General features: G+C 32.1%; 1 protein-coding gene across 3 annotated transcripts; it reads right to left on the bottom strand.

Moving 5' to 3' along the window:
* Positions 1–4,850: 4,850 nt before the first annotated feature.
* Positions 4,851–16,431, bottom strand: LOC132731067 (alpha-N-acetylgalactosaminidase-like). Of its 3 annotated transcripts, none has more exons than XM_060717177.1 (9): positions 16,310–16,419; positions 13,825–14,003; positions 13,004–13,178; positions 12,235–12,412; positions 11,077–11,174; positions 8,808–8,883; positions 8,443–8,528; positions 7,771–7,968; positions 4,851–6,750 (listed from the first exon to the last, which is right to left on the bottom strand). In XM_060717177.1, the coding sequence occupies exons 2-9, from the start codon at positions 13,980–13,982 to the stop codon at positions 6,478–6,480; spliced, it is 1,242 nt and encodes a 413-aa protein (XP_060573160.1). In that variant the 5' UTR covers positions 13,983–14,003; positions 16,310–16,419; the 3' UTR covers positions 4,851–6,477. The 3 variants fall into 3 exon arrangements, with proteins under 3 accessions (XP_060573160.1, XP_060573161.1, XP_060573162.1); XM_060717178.1 differs by having other exon boundaries at positions 4,852–6,750; positions 16,387–16,431; XM_060717179.1 differs by lacking the exon at positions 11,077–11,174 and adding an exon at positions 11,382–11,467 and having other exon boundaries at positions 4,852–6,750.
* Between the last annotated feature and the right edge of the window lie 684 nt (positions 16,432–17,115).

Genomic DNA, 17,115 nt, shown 5'->3' with positions numbered 1-17,115 from the left:
TCACGAGTTGTTACGTGTGGATTCTAACTAAAAGCTTGACTTCTCAAGAGTTCACTAAAATTTATGGTAAAAGCCGAGACATTAAAAAAAGTTCTTACCACTGTGATGGCTATGTGTGAATATGAGCCAAATAAGCTTATATTTAAATAATTATAATAAAATGGTGCATATTGTTGAATGGAAAATGCAACTCACAATACCGCATGCTCAGGTACGCTATTTACAGATGATATGCTAAGAATTATTCTGACATTAATGGCCAGTTGCAGGAAATTTTCATAACAGTTTTCTGAGCAGATACTTATCACAGCCACTTGATATTTGGCATACGTCATTGACACGTGGTCCGATACCATGGAATTCGATTTCAGGTCTGTTGCTCATCCACTTTTGTTTAATGACTTAGTTAAATTTTCGACAATAATGGTGATTGGTAGAAAATTTTCGTAACAGTTTTCTCAGCAACTACTTATCACAGCCTCTTGATATTTGGCATACAGCATTGACACATGGTCACATACCATGGGATTCGATTTCAGGTCTGTTGCTCGTCCATTTTTTGTTTATTAACTTAGTTAAATTTTCGACATTGATGGTCAGTGGTAAATTTTTTTTCTTAACAACACAGCATCATGATATTTGGTATACAAATGCACCCGGCCTTTTCTGTCTTTTATCCATTTTTTAGTTTTGCCCTTTGTTAATTTTCATACTTTTTTGTCCGGGCCATTTCTCCTGAACTATAAAAGATATGAACTTGAAACTTCATAGGATTAAAGATCTTATTAAGAAGTGCAGTGCACAAGAACCTGTACTCTGGAGTTCTTATTTATTTAGTTATTGCCCTTGTTAATTTTCATACTTTATTTTTGTCCGGGCCATTTCTCATAAACTATAAATGTCATGGACTTGAAACTTCATAAGATAATAGATCTAATCAAAAAAAGTGCAGGGCACAAAATCTGGCACTCTACAGTTCTTATTTTTTTAGCTATTCCCTTTTGTTTATTTCCATATTTCATTTTTATCCGGGCCATTTCTCCTAAACTATAAAAACTATGGACATGAAACTTCATAGGATGATATATCTCATTGAGGTGAAGTACAGTGCACATAGAACAGTACTCTGTACTCATGATTTTTTAGTTATTGCCTTTTGTTGACTTTCTTACTTTATTTTTGTCCGGCCATTTCACCTAAACTATAAAAGCTATGGAAGGATGATAGATCTCATTGAGAAGAAGTGCAGTGTACAAAAACCAGTACTTTGTACTTCATGATTTAATAGTTATTGCCCTATTGTTAATTATAATACTTTTTGTCCGGGCCAATTCTCCTACACTATAAAAGCTATTGACTTGAAACTTCATATGATGATAGATCTCATTGAGAAGAAGTGAAGTGCAGAAGAACTTGTACTCTGCACTTCATGATTTTTAGTTATTGTCCGTTGTTGAGTTTCTCACTTGTCCAGAACATAACTTGGTCACTCTAAGTTTGATTGACTGATTGACTTAATTTGGTATGTAAGTTTTTTTCATTGACTTCAAGTGCAGTGCTTAAGAATCCATCACAGAGTCCTCCATTTGATCTGTCAGTGTATAACCTTTCCATGGTATTTCTAATTTTGATAATACAACAGTTTTATTAACATTGATGTTACATTGTTACAATCACTTCAAATGCTATTTAAGTTAAAGGTACATGTACATTGTAAGACCAGTGTTTATAAATAATCTATGTTTAAGAAGAAAATGCACAAGGGACAGCTATACTGTTCACAAGGTGACACATCTGACTTGCGGAGTTCTAGTTAAGTTATAAAACTATTTGAAATATCTTGGTTGATGGTTAGACAGTGATTTGTGAAATCAAAGTTTTAAAGTTCTTGTGGATAAGGAGGGGATTTTTTATAATCTTTTATATACATGTACAGTAAAACTGTGTAACCTTGGCGGTTATTTTCACTCTTGGGTCACTTTCTTAAAATGCCGTATACAAAATAATTCATCTCCTAGTTTTTGTTCATGAAATGATTCTATCAAAAAAACAGGAGGGAATTCATGGCTACGCCCCCGTGAGGTGTTTGACAAAAGTGGAATATGTTATATAAGGAAATATATCCCTCACCCTATTAATACATGGCTTGAAAAAGTGATAAATATTTACAACTACGCCAGAGTCCATTTTTTGTTTGCAAGGAAAGTACAAATATCAAGAGAGCCATGACTCTTAATCGCTCACCTGAGTATATTGTACACATGAACAAATTTAATATCATATAAAGGTCTGTCTGAAAAGTTTCATCAAAATCCATTGGGTGATTAAGACCACTGTGTTAAGAAACACATTTTTCTATTTTTAGCTCTGGCAGCCATCTTTTTCAACAGATTTTTAAGCATTTGTGATCAGGTGAGGTAAAAATACCCAACTCCACTAAAAAGGTACAATGATCAAAAGTAGCAGGTGCACATATAGTCTAGCAAGGCATGTTGCAATCAACTGTGTACTTAAAATACAAATTTAATTTAAAACAAACACTTTATTTCAGTTATCTATTTTATTACAAAGGTGTAACACAAGCCTTAAATACCAAACAAAAATGTTTTCAAACAATTACTTATTACCTATCTTCACTGATTAAAATGTTCAACAATAAAGATCAAGACCAGCATGCATATACTAATTTTAATCATATACAGTTTACACATGTTGCTTTTGCAACTCCATAATAAAATGTGCACAAATTTTGAAGTCACGTCATTTACACTATACTTGTAAACATAGCAAGAAAGACTGTAAAAAGTTCTTATTTTGGATATATGATCAATAGAATATTATATTTGTGTAGCTTCAATACTAAATTGATTGAACTCTTTTATTTAAATAATATTATGCTCCCCAGAGGCTTGCATATGATTGATAAAACTCGACTTCAGTACTGAACCAACCCTATTTCAATGTCCTCTATTTATATACATGTATGTAGACTTTAGATCATGGATAATCTTAAAAAAACTTTACTAGTGTAACAAGAGCGATCAGTAATCACATGTGTCGCCTTATGATGGCCAATTTCATGTTGGGACAAATTTTGTGACAGACGGACAGACAGACGGACAGTGCACAACTAGACTTTGTACTGATCATTCCTGTAAAGTTTGGATAAAATTGCACCAGTAGTTTATGAGGAGTAGTTCGGACAAGCTTTTGCGTATCTGGCAACACACAGAAAAAAACTCCTTTTTATCAAAGGGCCATAACTCGGCAAAAAATCATTCAACCGGAAAACCCGTGCAATATGCGCAAGGACTTGAGCTACAGATCAATCCTGTAAAGTTTCATTGAAATTGCATAAGTGGTATAAGAGAAGTAGTCTGGACAAACTTTAAAAATAAAAATTATTAAAGGGCCATAACTCAAACAAAAATCATTGAACTGGAAAATGCTGACAATATGCACAACTAGACTTGGTACTGATCATTCCTGTAAAGTTTGGATGAAATTGCACCAGTAGTTTATGAGGAGTAGTCCGGACAAGCTTTTGCGTATCTGGCAACACACAGAAAAAAACACCTTTTTATCAAAGGGCCATAACTCGGCCAAAAATCATTCAACCGGAAAACCCGTGCAATATGCGCAAGGACTTGAGCTACAGATCAATCCTGTAAAGTTTCATTGAAATTGCATGAGTGGTATAAGAGAAGTAGTCCGGACAAACTTTAAAATTAAAAATTATTAAAGGGCCATAACTCTGACAAAAATCATTGAACCGGAAAATCCTGACAATATGCACAACTAGACTTGGTACTGATCATTCCTGTAAAGTTTGGATGAAATTGCACCAGTAGTTTATGAGGAGTAGTCCGGACAAGTTTTGTGACGGACGGACGGACAGACAGACAGACAGACGACGGAGAAGTGATCCCTATATGTCGCCACTACTCCGTAGAGGCGACACAAAAAACATGAAGTGTGCATTTCTAGTTCAGAGCTAGGGCATTCCATGAACTTAAGGATAGGGAGTTTAGTGTCAACTCTAATATATACCTTAGACTTTGGATAACCTTGAAAATTTTGAAAGGTAATTAAATTGAAAATAGTTCCCTCAATGCTTGCAGTGATAGTATCTGACCTATGTTACCAACTTACACAACTTGTCTATGTATACAGTCTGGACAGACATTTTACTGTGGACTACCTCATTTTTGGTACTTTGATGAATCAAACCAAGGTAATGTCATTCGGAGAAAAGCATAAAATTATTGAAATTCATTTGACACATAAAGCAAAGGAAAATGATAAAACTTATTCAGATCTGTAATAAAACTGATTATTGATAAAATGAGCATTCTGATTAATAAAGTGATAAAACCTGGTATATACATATTATTTCTCTATACATGATCAATAAAATTTATCTCCTTACTGCAATAATGGGTTAACTCCTATTAAATCATATAAGGAGTTAACCAGCAACTGCACCAAGGTGACAAAATGAGTTCAAAATAATGAAACTGGAATGTTAAGTATCTATTATGCAGCATGAATTTAAATTTTGTATTTGAATAAGAAAAGTATACTAGCAAGTTCAAAGCCTTTGAATAGAAAAACAATATAAAACAAGATAAATCTAGCACCATGAACAACAACAAAACATAAAGTACATATTGAATTATCAACATGATCCATCTATAATGCATAATATTTTTAGTACAGGTGTATTTGTGTACATGTAATTTGACTTAAAAATTTGTATGAACAAATGTGAAAAAAATGCTCAACATTGTTCGTAAAAATTTATGTTTCCTCATAAAATCACAAAAACTCGATTTCAATAAAAGTGTTATTTCCATTTCTTTATAACACCATAAAATAAAATAATATATTGCACTATATGTAAAACTCAAAAGATGAATATAACTTCTTTACCTTATCAAAATACAAAATGTACAAACAACTAGCACTGTGGAAATGTGAACAATGCACAAAATCTATATAAAAGCACAAAATAAAACACATGTATTGACTATGCAATAATATTGCAGAAATGATTTAGACAAGATTTGCATTAGCTAAGGACTTTAAGTTCTAGTAAAACAATATACTCTATGTTGCTGAGTATTTTTTTTACAAATACACTTTCAAATCCTATAGATTAAAAATAGATCAGTCCAAATTGGATGGCAAGTTTATAATATAAATTCAGTACAGGAAATAAGAAATTTCCAGTAAGTTAATATCCCATTTATCAGTGCTTTTTTAATCCTGTTCAAATGCCAATAAACTCTTCGCTGTTGCTTAAAGGACTTACACATACCACTGCCAATTTTTCAACTCCGTAAAAATGGTATTGAACGGCCGTGATATATTTTAATATGACGCCATTTGGGTTATACAAACATTCTGTAAAGATGTGCTAAATGTTAGCATTACACTAAAGGTGCATCAATTAAAAATGATCCTTTGCACTCTAAACAGTCTTTATTGGGATATGTGATAAATATAACATTATATTTGTTTAGATTTATTGCTGAATTTATTAATTGAGTACATGTATTTTCAAACTCCTCGCAGCGGTTACTTCCCCTGATCTGTACAGTAACCACTGCCACCACAAGTAAATTCGGTCGAATATAGGCGGATATATTTTTTTCACTTTTAATTTTAGAATAGAATACTTTATATCATTTTAGTTTTCTTTCGTTAAATAGTTATGCTTAATTTACAAGAAAGTAAAAAATTATACGTATGAAAATTTTTTTGTAAACATAACAAAAGATATTTTCACTGTGACACCGTATGCATAGTAAACAATGGCAGAATATAAACAGTTATTGAACGATTGCACAAAAAGATTTGATCCGGCACTTGTTTTAAAGTGATAACAAATTGTGTGTCTTGAACTTATTTTGTCTGGAGGGATGTAATTATAAATCTGCCAGTTTGATATGGGATCCTTGGCGTTCTGAAACTGGCCGCCATGTTTTTGTCACATGATACAACTATCATCACGTGATTTCAGTGGTGGCAGTGGTTAAAGTAGCAAAGCATGACGTAACCGCTGTGAGGAGTTTGATGTATTTTATCCAACTGGTTTAATTTCAACTGGTTTAATAAATTCAGTTATGAACTTACTCTCATTCAATATCTTCTATTTCTTATGCTTTAATTTGCGACTACTTAACTTTTAACTTTTAATCTATGGGATTTCAAGCAGACATATAGCCAAACTGATACAATCATGAAATAACAAAATGTAAATTTCTTTACTGTAAAGAATGTGCATTGTAACAGATGTTTTAAACTTTCCTTCCTATTGATGTACAGTACTAAAGATGTGTTTCCTTTCTATTTATGGATATTTGGATTTCTGATTAGTGTATTTATAGCTTTAATTGATCAGTCAATCAGTCAAACTGACCAAAGCTGACCTTCAAAAAAAAAAATCATTCCTATTCTAAATAAAAATTTCAATCAACTTATAGGAGTCAATGTTACAAGAAAGATTCCAGTTGGATTAACCGGAAATCTTAATTGGTCTTGTGGAAGGAATTTTCCCATATTTTTGCCATCGAAAGCTTCCGTCACTTTATATCCTGCTTTATTCTTCATACCCAGACCTTGCAGGGTGGTAATGAATGGAAAAGGCATACCATAATCATCATGCCTGAGAACAGCTACAGCGAAACTTCCATCACTGAAATACTGACTTCGTAATGGTCGGAGCCATACTTCAAACAGATTGTCCTAGACGATAAAAAGGTTAAAAAAATAATTGTTCAAATCAGATTGTGTATTATTTAGAATATTATCTTCTCTTTCAAAAACTTTCATATTTCAGTATTTTCAATGGGTTAAGTGTCCCTGTCAATGTGGTTATACAAACATGTGCTGCTTTTAATGCATAGTACCACATTTCCTCTCCATTCTTATAAATGTATGAAAATAACTAGTACCCTGACATTGACAGAAATATTTGTCAATTCAACAGTTCAAGTCCTAGATGTGATTCATATGCATACATGTGAACTCTCCCAATTTGAGCTGGAGACTCCCTCTTTCTCCTTTAAAATATTTTTCTTAGAATAAGGGGTGTTTTAAAAAAATTAAGAAATCTCCCTCTTTTTCATTTCAAAATTTCCTTCTATGGCTATTGTCAATTAAAAAAAATCCCTCTTTTTGAGGTAAATTTTCCACTTGAACATTGAAAAAAGTTCACATGTATGCATATGTTTTGTGATTATCTGATTGATAAGGGTATGTCTTGGTATAGAACTGTTCACTAATAGGGGAGGAAATGTGTTGGTAGCACTGGTCAAGCTACACATTTTTCTCTTCCTACAACATTTGGCGCCAAACACAGTAATGTAATGGTATAAAGCTCCATGTCAATTCACCTTTTATTTTCTACTCATTAGAAATTTGAGATAAAATTTCAAAATAACAGGGGACAATATCACAGTATAAAACTGTTCACTTATAGTTGAGGAAATGTGTGAGCTGCCAAGTTAAGCTCAGTCAGAAGAACTGTAGAATGGTATTCTGAGAGTCTAGGGTTTGAGTTGCTATCAGGCTGAATATTTTTCACCCTGTGATAAGATTGTACATTAAATACCATTCATCATGTTTCACAATGATATCAAAGTATTTATGTTTTTTTTTAAAACAGTCGTACTCATTGATCATTATTTATCAATAGTACATAATTCAGATACACAACTACCTAGATATAAGATTTAAATTGGAGCTAAAATCCAATGCATTTACCTTTGATATTCTATAAGCTTGTACAAGCAGTTCGTCACTGTGTATTCTCAAGAGATTCTTGTTTAAAAGCAGATCTTTAGAAGTCTGGCGAATGTTACGTAAATCTACGGACATAAACAACGGCGAGGCCATCATACACCACATCCCAAGCTGTACACGCTCCTGGTCGTAACTTAAACCAAAATCACCAACAATCAACTGTAATCAAATGAAACCAATTTTATTTTAGTATTGTAATCTATGAAATATTCCTTACATCTTAAAATGTTTTTGAGAATTAAATAAAATTGAACCCAACTCTTAATTTGATGTCACTAAAAATCTGTAACTGAAATCTTCCAGATACTAGTACATGCAAAGTATAGATCTGTAATTAAAATATGCATAAATCAACCGGATATATGACATTTAAGCACAAATCTGAGTTACTAAGAAGAACCTTGGTATGATAACCTGCCTTAGTCTACATATTAAGGAATCTCCTTTTAACAAATCAGGAAATTTCCTTCAAACTCTAACCATATGTCTTCAAATGACTTGGTGCTTGTTAGTTCAAGAAAGAGAACTCAAAACGTTATTAACATAAGTAAAGTTACAAGAATATGCTTCACTGTCAAGCTAAAGTATTCAGACAAATAAGATATTTGTAAGATCACAATAGAAAAGATGTACCTCATCTGGGTCATTCCAAGCACCAGGACCAACTACCTCCTGAAAATGAGCCGTGTTGTTTCCATAGAAATCAATGGCTGCATATACTAGAAAAAAAATAATCAAAGTTGTACAATGTAATATATGATAAACATATTGATCAAACTGGTATTTATTTAATTCTTTATCTTAATATTACGCCTCAGAAATGCTACCATATTTTAGTTTTCAAAAAACTTCTCATTTGCCATAAACATGGACTATCTTTGGCATTTTTAGCTGTGAATGGCAAACGGTTCTATGTGAATGACCCGAACAACTGTGCTATAACCACTAGGCCTCACAGTTTTAATTAATCATTTCAAGCTAATTCGGTAAATACTAACCATATTTCCAAGCATCCTGTAGGTCATTGTAATTTCTCCACATGTTACAATGTTTGGCAATAGCCTTGTAGTCTGGCTGAAATAATGAGAGGAATTAGGATATAATATTAAACAGATTTTTACATTATTAGTTATTTTATAATCATTACATAATTTGTAATATCACAGCTAAATTACATGTACTTAAATCTGTTTTAGCAAATACCATAATGTATTGGGGGAAAACAAAATTAAACATAAATGCAGTGATTTTTCATCTAATATAATAAAGGCCTATAAAAGGCCTCCTCTTTCCCAAGGAAATTTTCTTTACAATCATGCAGATTTCCTAAAACTTAGACCTTACACCAGCTTCTTTTTTCCTAAATTTGGAATTTTAGCCATAATTCTTTCTAAAATCAAGAGCCTAAAGCCTCTTCCCAGAAAAATGAGAAAAACCACTGAACTGTCACTGTGTTCAGCAATGGCAAAAGGAGTAGCAGATTTTTTCTTGTTGAATGTCATTAAATAAACAAGAGACTTTCACCATTATTTATAAAAGGCAGACAAAAAGATGGCCTTTACTGACAGGCTTCCCCTTCTGAAGTCTTCTTTCAGTAGAAAAGGTTTAAGTACTGTAAATCACTTTATTTTCGCGTGATCTTTTTTTCGCGAAAACCCCATCCCAAGATTTTTTCGCGTAATTATGAATTCGCGATGGCAGGGTCAGAAATATTTATTCGCGATTGTTTATTTCCGTAATATAACAGGGTAGGTTTACGTTAATGTCCATGCTGTGCCGCACTTATTCACGGTAAATGTTAATAGTGTAAATAAGAGACAGTTATTTATGTATTTATTTATTTATTTTGTATATAAAATATACATACAAACATGTAATTGACTTGTTATGAACGGGTTGTTTTATCATTCGTTAAATGTATTTATTGTCTGCAAAAGCGTATTTGTAAAAACGTTAAATGTTTGTAAGAAGGTGTAATATACTTTTTTTTTTTTTTTTTTTTTTTTTGAGGCCCCAACTGGGTAACCCCGTTTATTTACCCCGTAATAGGTATGAGAGGGTCGGGTCATCCCTCTGATACCTTACATGATATCTACATAATATTTAAATCATCATCTATAATAATATTTTTTATATAATTATAATATACATTATATTCAAACATTCAATCAATTTTCATATAATATGTATAACAATTATGTATGATAATGTATTATGCAACAGCTTCAAAACAAACAAAGAATATTGGTTTGGGGTAAATTGATTTAGTGTAGCCTATTAGTTTATTAAAGTTCTTACAATTTGCCATCCTTCATTTACATGTTTGGTCAAATTTGTATTTTTGTAAATATTCCACGCCAATTTAAGACTATTTCTAAAACCAGGTATTGTAGGTAACACGATTTTTCTCTTTGACAAATAAATATATCTTTTCAATTCTAAAAACAAAATATCATATTTAAAATCATTAACTTCAGAACCTAAAATAAATGATTTACAATTAAAATTATCATCCAAATTATCTATCTTGTCTTTCAGATATTGAAATAACAATTGAATTTTTGGACATTCCCAAAATAAATGCAACAGAGTTTCCTCTTGGCAAGGTGTAATATACTTGTGCATAATACTTTATCTACAATACGTAAATTGTCCGTTGATCACTTTTCTTACCGTAAATCAATTGTTATCTAAACAATAGGTGTTCACATTTGACTGTAAAAGAAAAAATTTGTAGATATTGTCGCAAAATAATGTTAGCATTTTCTTACTTGATATACATGTATTCATGAGGGAAGATGAATTGGAAAAAAGCTGCTTGTAAAGCTTCATATCTTTATTATGATGTAAATAAAACATTGCACATAATAATTTTTTTGTAATCAGTTATTGTATTCATAATCAAACTTAATAACAATTCGAAAATAATTGTCATCGGATTTATTTTTTATAATGTATGTTATGATATAAAATTTACGCGGCATCATGAATTCGCGACGCAGCCGATTCGCGAATAATAGCGAAAATTAAAACATCGCGAAAAATACCGGATTTACAGTAAACACATGATAAAGTTTTCCTACTAAATTAACATGTCATGCTAACTTTATTAAGACATATTAAGTGATTTAAATCAAGCAACCTTAAAATCAATCACAGAATCCCCTAACCCCACACCCTGAGCAGAATATGGAAAGCATGCGCATGATATAAGATAGAGACAGAGATGAAAATAGGCTAGCAAATATTTATCATCATATATAATACCTTATGCTTGTAGTATAAACCTTCACAAGCGGCCCAACAACATGCGTAAAGTATCGGTCTTCCTGTATTATTCAAATACTGACTCATAGCTGGAAATCCTGCATACATACATGGAAAGTGGATACATTATTGCTATCTCTTATGTTAATTCTTGAGTTACATCAACCACTTTTTGTGTAAGTTGGCAACTTTTCACTCGATCAAAAGATCTAAAGTGCCGATCCTTGTATGGTTTAAAGCACGGGTAGGACCTACAGTAGAACTATCAACCCTTCTGTAAGCTAGAAAATAAAATCATGCCATACCTTTGGGCCACCACACAGAGGCCAGCTACAGTCATAAAGTATAGGTCGGCCAGTACGGTTCAGATAAAAACTCATCGTTTCATAACCTAAGAAAGTAAGTAAATGTAAATGTACTAGCTATGCCAAAAGGATTTCATATTATAAAGTGGAATAATTCATTCATTATGCTTTAAACATGTTCTATGTAAAAAGTAGCATATATTTTGGTATTCAATAAAATCAAACAAATACCAAATTATTGTTGTTGCTTACTGATACACTTTTTAGGCAGAGTATTTTTATGACTTGATACAGAAATGCATAATCACATCTCTTACTTCAGTCTTATGTATTTATTTATATATTTATTATAGTGCAGGTTTGTAATGTCACTTTTCAATGGATAATTGTGATGTTTATATAAACAATATTCAAAGCTACAGTCAATTTAACAAGTAATTACTCTTTTTTCTGTAATAAAGGAAGTCTGCTGTGTTATAAAATAGTTAGATTCTTGACCACTTATATGGTTGTATATAAATGGTTGTTTGCGATATAACGCTTTTCCAGCAGCTAAGGTTGCTGGTCAGGGACCATCAACCAGACACTTTTTGAACATTTTTCAATACTAATTTCATAATTTTAAACCTAGAGACTGAAAATTTGACACAGTAAAGCTAGGTTCTTCTCCTAACTAACAAACTAGTTATGTTTATTTCTGATTATATTGACACTTATATCTGAGGCCTGTCGTCGAGGGTATCAAAATTACCTAAATTGTCTGTCACCAAAAATGATATGAATAGTTAAAATATACCAATCAACAAAAGAAAGGGTAGCACATATTTTAATGGTTGTCAAGGAGACTAGTTACCTGTCTGGACGTCAACAAGACTACCGGCATAGCAACAATCCAGTTTCAACATATCCACTTCCCATGATGCAAATGTCTGGGCATCAAGCTCTAGGTAAAACTTGCTACCAGGATATTTCTTACATGTCATTGTTCCCATATCTCCATATATACCAAGCTTTAATCCCTTGCTATGGATCTGTACAAAAATTAATGAATAAAGACATGTTAAGAATACAAGTTTAGTTTCCTAAAAAATGTTATAATGATACAGTACCAAATAAAATATATGCCATTATTTAGAACTAGAATACCTTAAAATTTTAAACAGGTAAACTTGATCCTATGACTACAGAGAGAAAAACAAATTAGGAAAATAAAGTTTTAAACATTAAATGATGCAATGCAAATACTGTTTTCAATATCACTATATACCACTTGTTAACATTATTCAAAGTTTGTATGTAAACATCACAGTGCATGTACATATAACTGCTAGTATTCAATATAATAAACATCAAGGTTGTGTGATAATGAAGTTTTATGTGTACAGACATATCATACTTTAATCTTCCTAAAGTTATGTTAAAAAAAAACAGATGTATGATACAATGTATATAAGAAATGTCTTGGCAGCTTTATATTGTATACCAAAAAGAAATTCTGTAAAAATGTAAAAACACTACTGTAACTATGTTTAAAATACATAACTGACAAGAACACTATTTTAAAATGTTAGACCTATCAGGTTCATGTACCTTGTAAATGTTTGATATTTTAAAGAACTTACATAGTCAGCCAGATGTTTCATGCCATTAGGAAAACGAACCGGGTCTGGTTGCAACTTTCCATCTGGACCTCGTTCTGATGTCATCCAGCAGTCATCAATAGCAACATACTTATATCCAGCGTCACGGTAACCATCGGAAACCATAATATCCGCCATCGTCTTAAAAAGTCGCTCACTTAAACACAACATTAATTCAAATAGATATTAACCTCTTAAAGTGAATGGAATGTTCACTTTTACACAAAATATTCTTGCTAGATATTCTTTAGAATCTGTCATAGCTCCTTCATATGGCAAGATATATGGATCTTTGGTAGTGAAGGGCTTGCGATTTGAAACCAGTTGCTTTAAACACTCATCCACAGGTACTTGAAACAAACTATTTTTAATGTTCCATTTAGGCTACAGTAGTCTTATTATAGTATATAGCCTATATAGAACATCAAAAATAGTTTGTTTTAAGTACCTGTGCACTCATCAATATACAAATATAATATATATCAAAAGAATACAGTGTTTATTACAAAACCTAATTGCAGAAATCGGGGCGCCCACTGGCCTTTTTAAAGGTGTTACATGTGCAACTTTGAGGGTACACTAAAATTATTAAACAATATCTTGAAAAATATCAACATATCAGATTTTGATAACCCACACCATACATCTGTTACGGTGACATCATTCCTTTACTGATAAGTCATTTTACAAAAAAATAATACTGGAATTTGATAAAATAGCGTTATGACATCTAAGTAAATCATAGAATAGGCCATTTAAGGTTGAAATCAGGCTCTGAAAATAACAAAACAAATATCCTGTACCTTATACAGTTGTCCGGATCATCCGTACAATTTATATTACATCGGAACCTCTCCCACTGCATCCAGCCCATCGGTGGTGTAAGAGCCAGACCATTGTCTAGAGATTCTGTCCCAGATAATGCAAATACCAGGATGATAATTTCAAACCATAGTGTCATAACTTCTGTAGTATTTTAACTCTGCAAATGAAAATAAGGTCAAATGTTTCATTCTACACAAGACTATATATTAACACAGGAGCACCTCTTTAAACGCTTGTCTGTTAAAATTTCTAAGTTTAAAAGAGAAAAATAACAACTTCAACTTGTCATGATAGGCAAGAATTCCAAGATTCATGTTGATTCTTTTTGAAATGTTTGAATGGGCTACATTAAAGTTTCTGCATGATAGTGTTATTCACGTTTTCTACTTGTATGCACCGGCTAAATTGTTTATACACTAAATTGTTTTTAACCACTTTCTACATGTATAAACAAGAGGGACATGACTGCCCTGAATTGCTCACTAGAAAGAACTGTTTTTCTGTGTTTGAAATAATTTTTCAAATGAACTTGCCAAAAGGCAAGTCCAGCTTAACTTCAACTTGCCCCTCTAGTTATATAGTTTCACAACACTGATTGTTTTTTTTTCTTCATAATAAAAACGGAACCATTCAAAAATAGCCCTAGTTCATTGTTACTGTGCATCTGGCAAGTAAAGCATGTCAACTCGCGCTTTCTAATTTCCTTTTTCATACTGGAAACTTTTTATAAAATACTACCTAAGAATACTACAGACAAAGTTTGTTAATCATCCATAATATATTAGTTCAGTAGAAGACAGGCCTTGAAATAAACATTTTTGTTTGGTTGTCCTGTCAGGCAAGTACTTCCCTGACCTAAAGCTTGCTTGCCCAGACCTAAACCGGTAAAAAATTGAAAACAACCATACATTAGTAAGTTTCGAGATAAAGGGTTGGCAATCTTTACATATCAGCTAAATTAAATTAAGTTCAGGGTTATGATTTGAAATTCAACAGGGTTTGAACACATTAAATTAGAGGTGTTGACATAATAATGTTAATGAAGTTTTGACATATTAATCAGACAACTTGATTTTACAGATAGCCTGTGTACATGTACAATTGCCCCTGTTGTGAGCTTCGGCATTTACTGTTTAGACAAATTTGATCCATTCTAATTAAGTCTAATTAAGATTGAAATCATAATTTGCAAGGATTATTGGTTAAATATGTTTACTTATGATTTTTTTTCACTTGCCCTGTGGGGCAAGTTCTCTTGAAATTCACTTGCCCGGACCAAACTTTTGGTTGTCCAGGGCAGTCGGACAACTGTTAATGTCTAGCCCTGGAAAAAGTTTAAAGGATTTCTAGTTTTAGCTCTATTGGCCCCTAAAAGGGGACAATCAAATTAATAAGTGTAATTGCAAATTGTTCATCATTTTACTTTTAAATTTTGGCCTACTTTCACTTTGCAGCATGTTACAAACTACTTTCACTTTTAAGTGTCTAGGCCCTAGCCAGGGGTTTGACATTAACGGAAGATAGATAGATAGACCCACTTGGTGGAAAAAAACATGGCTGACAATGTGGAATCGCATATAGACAGCTGGCCCATTTTGACCTGTTGAGAGTTTTCAAGAGAGGTTCAAGCCGGAGGTTAGGGTAATCCGGTATGACCCACAAGTGCACTGGTGAATTGGTCCAGCTTCAAGTGTAGGACTACAGGTGTAGGCCCTTTCACAGTCAGAGCAATATTTGTAATATGGCTATATAGCATTCTAATTTCTAGACTGTAATTTGTGAGTTTGAGTCATTTCGACCCCAAGATGTATCAGCCCCAAATTACCTAGGACATTTAGGCCCCGGACATTTCGGCCCTTTACCAAATCAGCCCCATATTTAGTTAAGAATAAGACTTACCTTTATGTGTTTTATTTCAGAATTTTAAATGAACAAATAAAAGGAATGAGGGCATTAATTGAAAAATTATATAAATTATGATTTTGTGATATTATATAGAATAAGGCTAAAATAGTAGTCAAAACAAACAGAACAGAACAGAAATTTTGTAAAACAAAACATATTTCACCAACACTTTTAAAAACAGACCTTTTATCTGTTTATTACCCTCAAGCATTTAAAAAAATTGAACGATTGAAAAGACATAGAACAATTTTACATGAAACAAACATTTATTATCAACAACTATGTAATTAATGGTAAATGACGAAATTGAGCGATACAAAACAACACATAACAATTAAACATTGTACTTTCCTGAAATAAAACACACAAATACATTTTTAAAATGTCATAAAAAAGGGCCTAAACGTCTCGTTGAAAAGGGCCGAAACGTCTAAGGGCCGATTTTTTGCAAAGGGGACGATTTGGTTTGGGGCCGAAACGTCCTGTTTGCTAATTTGACACGACCCAAGTGACAAGTACAGATTCATTTAAAAAATTCTGCATTATATATAAACCAACTTTGTTTTGTATTAAAAAAGACATCTGCTGTTATTTAATGCTGTATAGTAATACAAATAAACAAAAATTCAGATTACTTGTGAAAGGGATATTTGTACGTTAACACCGTCTGTGCTATTAACACGTCGTGATAATGTAATTTGTGTAAGTAAAAATTACCAAAATAAATTGTAAAATTATTAATTAATTAATTTAATGTCATGATTTTTAAGTATGATGCATTAAATCAACAGGTATTTTTCTACTAATTTTTCATTTCATAGTTTCATTTACTTAATTATAAAATTTTATTGATTTAGTCTCTTCTGTTGATTTTTTTTTTATTTCCTTTCTGATATAATTTTTTTGCAGTGATATCATGATATGTTTAGATCTGGGTCTGGGACATAAACTGATAAAATGATACCCAGGTTAAGCTCTTCCTCAACAGTCTGTATATGATATAAGAGGAACAGCAGAAATGAGTGAAGAGCTTTGGAAAATGCAGTGCTGCACATGTTATCGGCAGGTTATTAATTAATGAATTTAATCCAATTAACTGGACAATATACATGTATTGACAGGAACTTGAAATTCTATCAATCATTTTAACGATAATATGCAAAATATACCCCCTATTATATATAAAAAAAATTTTATAGATATAGGGGGGATATTTGGGTTTACATTTAAAATGGTTTTTTTGAAAAAATTTCAAGTCGTGATGTTTTTTTCATAATGTGAACAAGTGGGAATTTAAAAAAACTTGTATTTAACCCTTGATCCCCAAATTTCCAATATTTGAATTCCCCTTTGTTATTTCTCCC

Source organism: Ruditapes philippinarum, unplaced genomic scaffold (assembly GCF_026571515.1).
Source record: "Ruditapes philippinarum isolate M1 unplaced genomic scaffold, ASM2657151v2 ctg16690_1_1_1_1, whole genome shotgun sequence".
NCBI classification, from domain to species: domain Eukaryota; kingdom Metazoa; phylum Mollusca; class Bivalvia; order Venerida; family Veneridae; genus Ruditapes; species Ruditapes philippinarum.
Note: the sequence above shows the minus strand (reverse complement) of the source record. Positions and strands in the feature narration are given on the sequence as shown.

What these genes read in the sequence shown, in the direction of transcription:
- LOC132731067 (XM_060717178.1), bottom strand. Translation starts at nt 13,982, where the DNA reads ATGACACTATGGTTTGAAATTATCATCCTGGTATTTGCATTATCTGGG. An exon ending in TCTTGTTGACGTCCAGACAG is followed by an intron (nt 11,175 to 12,234) that starts GTAACTAGTCTC and finishes GTATGTATGCAG; the next exon opens with GATTTCCAGCTATGAGTCAG. An exon ending in GTTTATACTACAAGCATAAG is followed by an intron (nt 8,884 to 11,076) that starts GTATTATATATG and finishes TCATTATTTCAG; the next exon opens with CCAGACTACAAGGCTATTGC.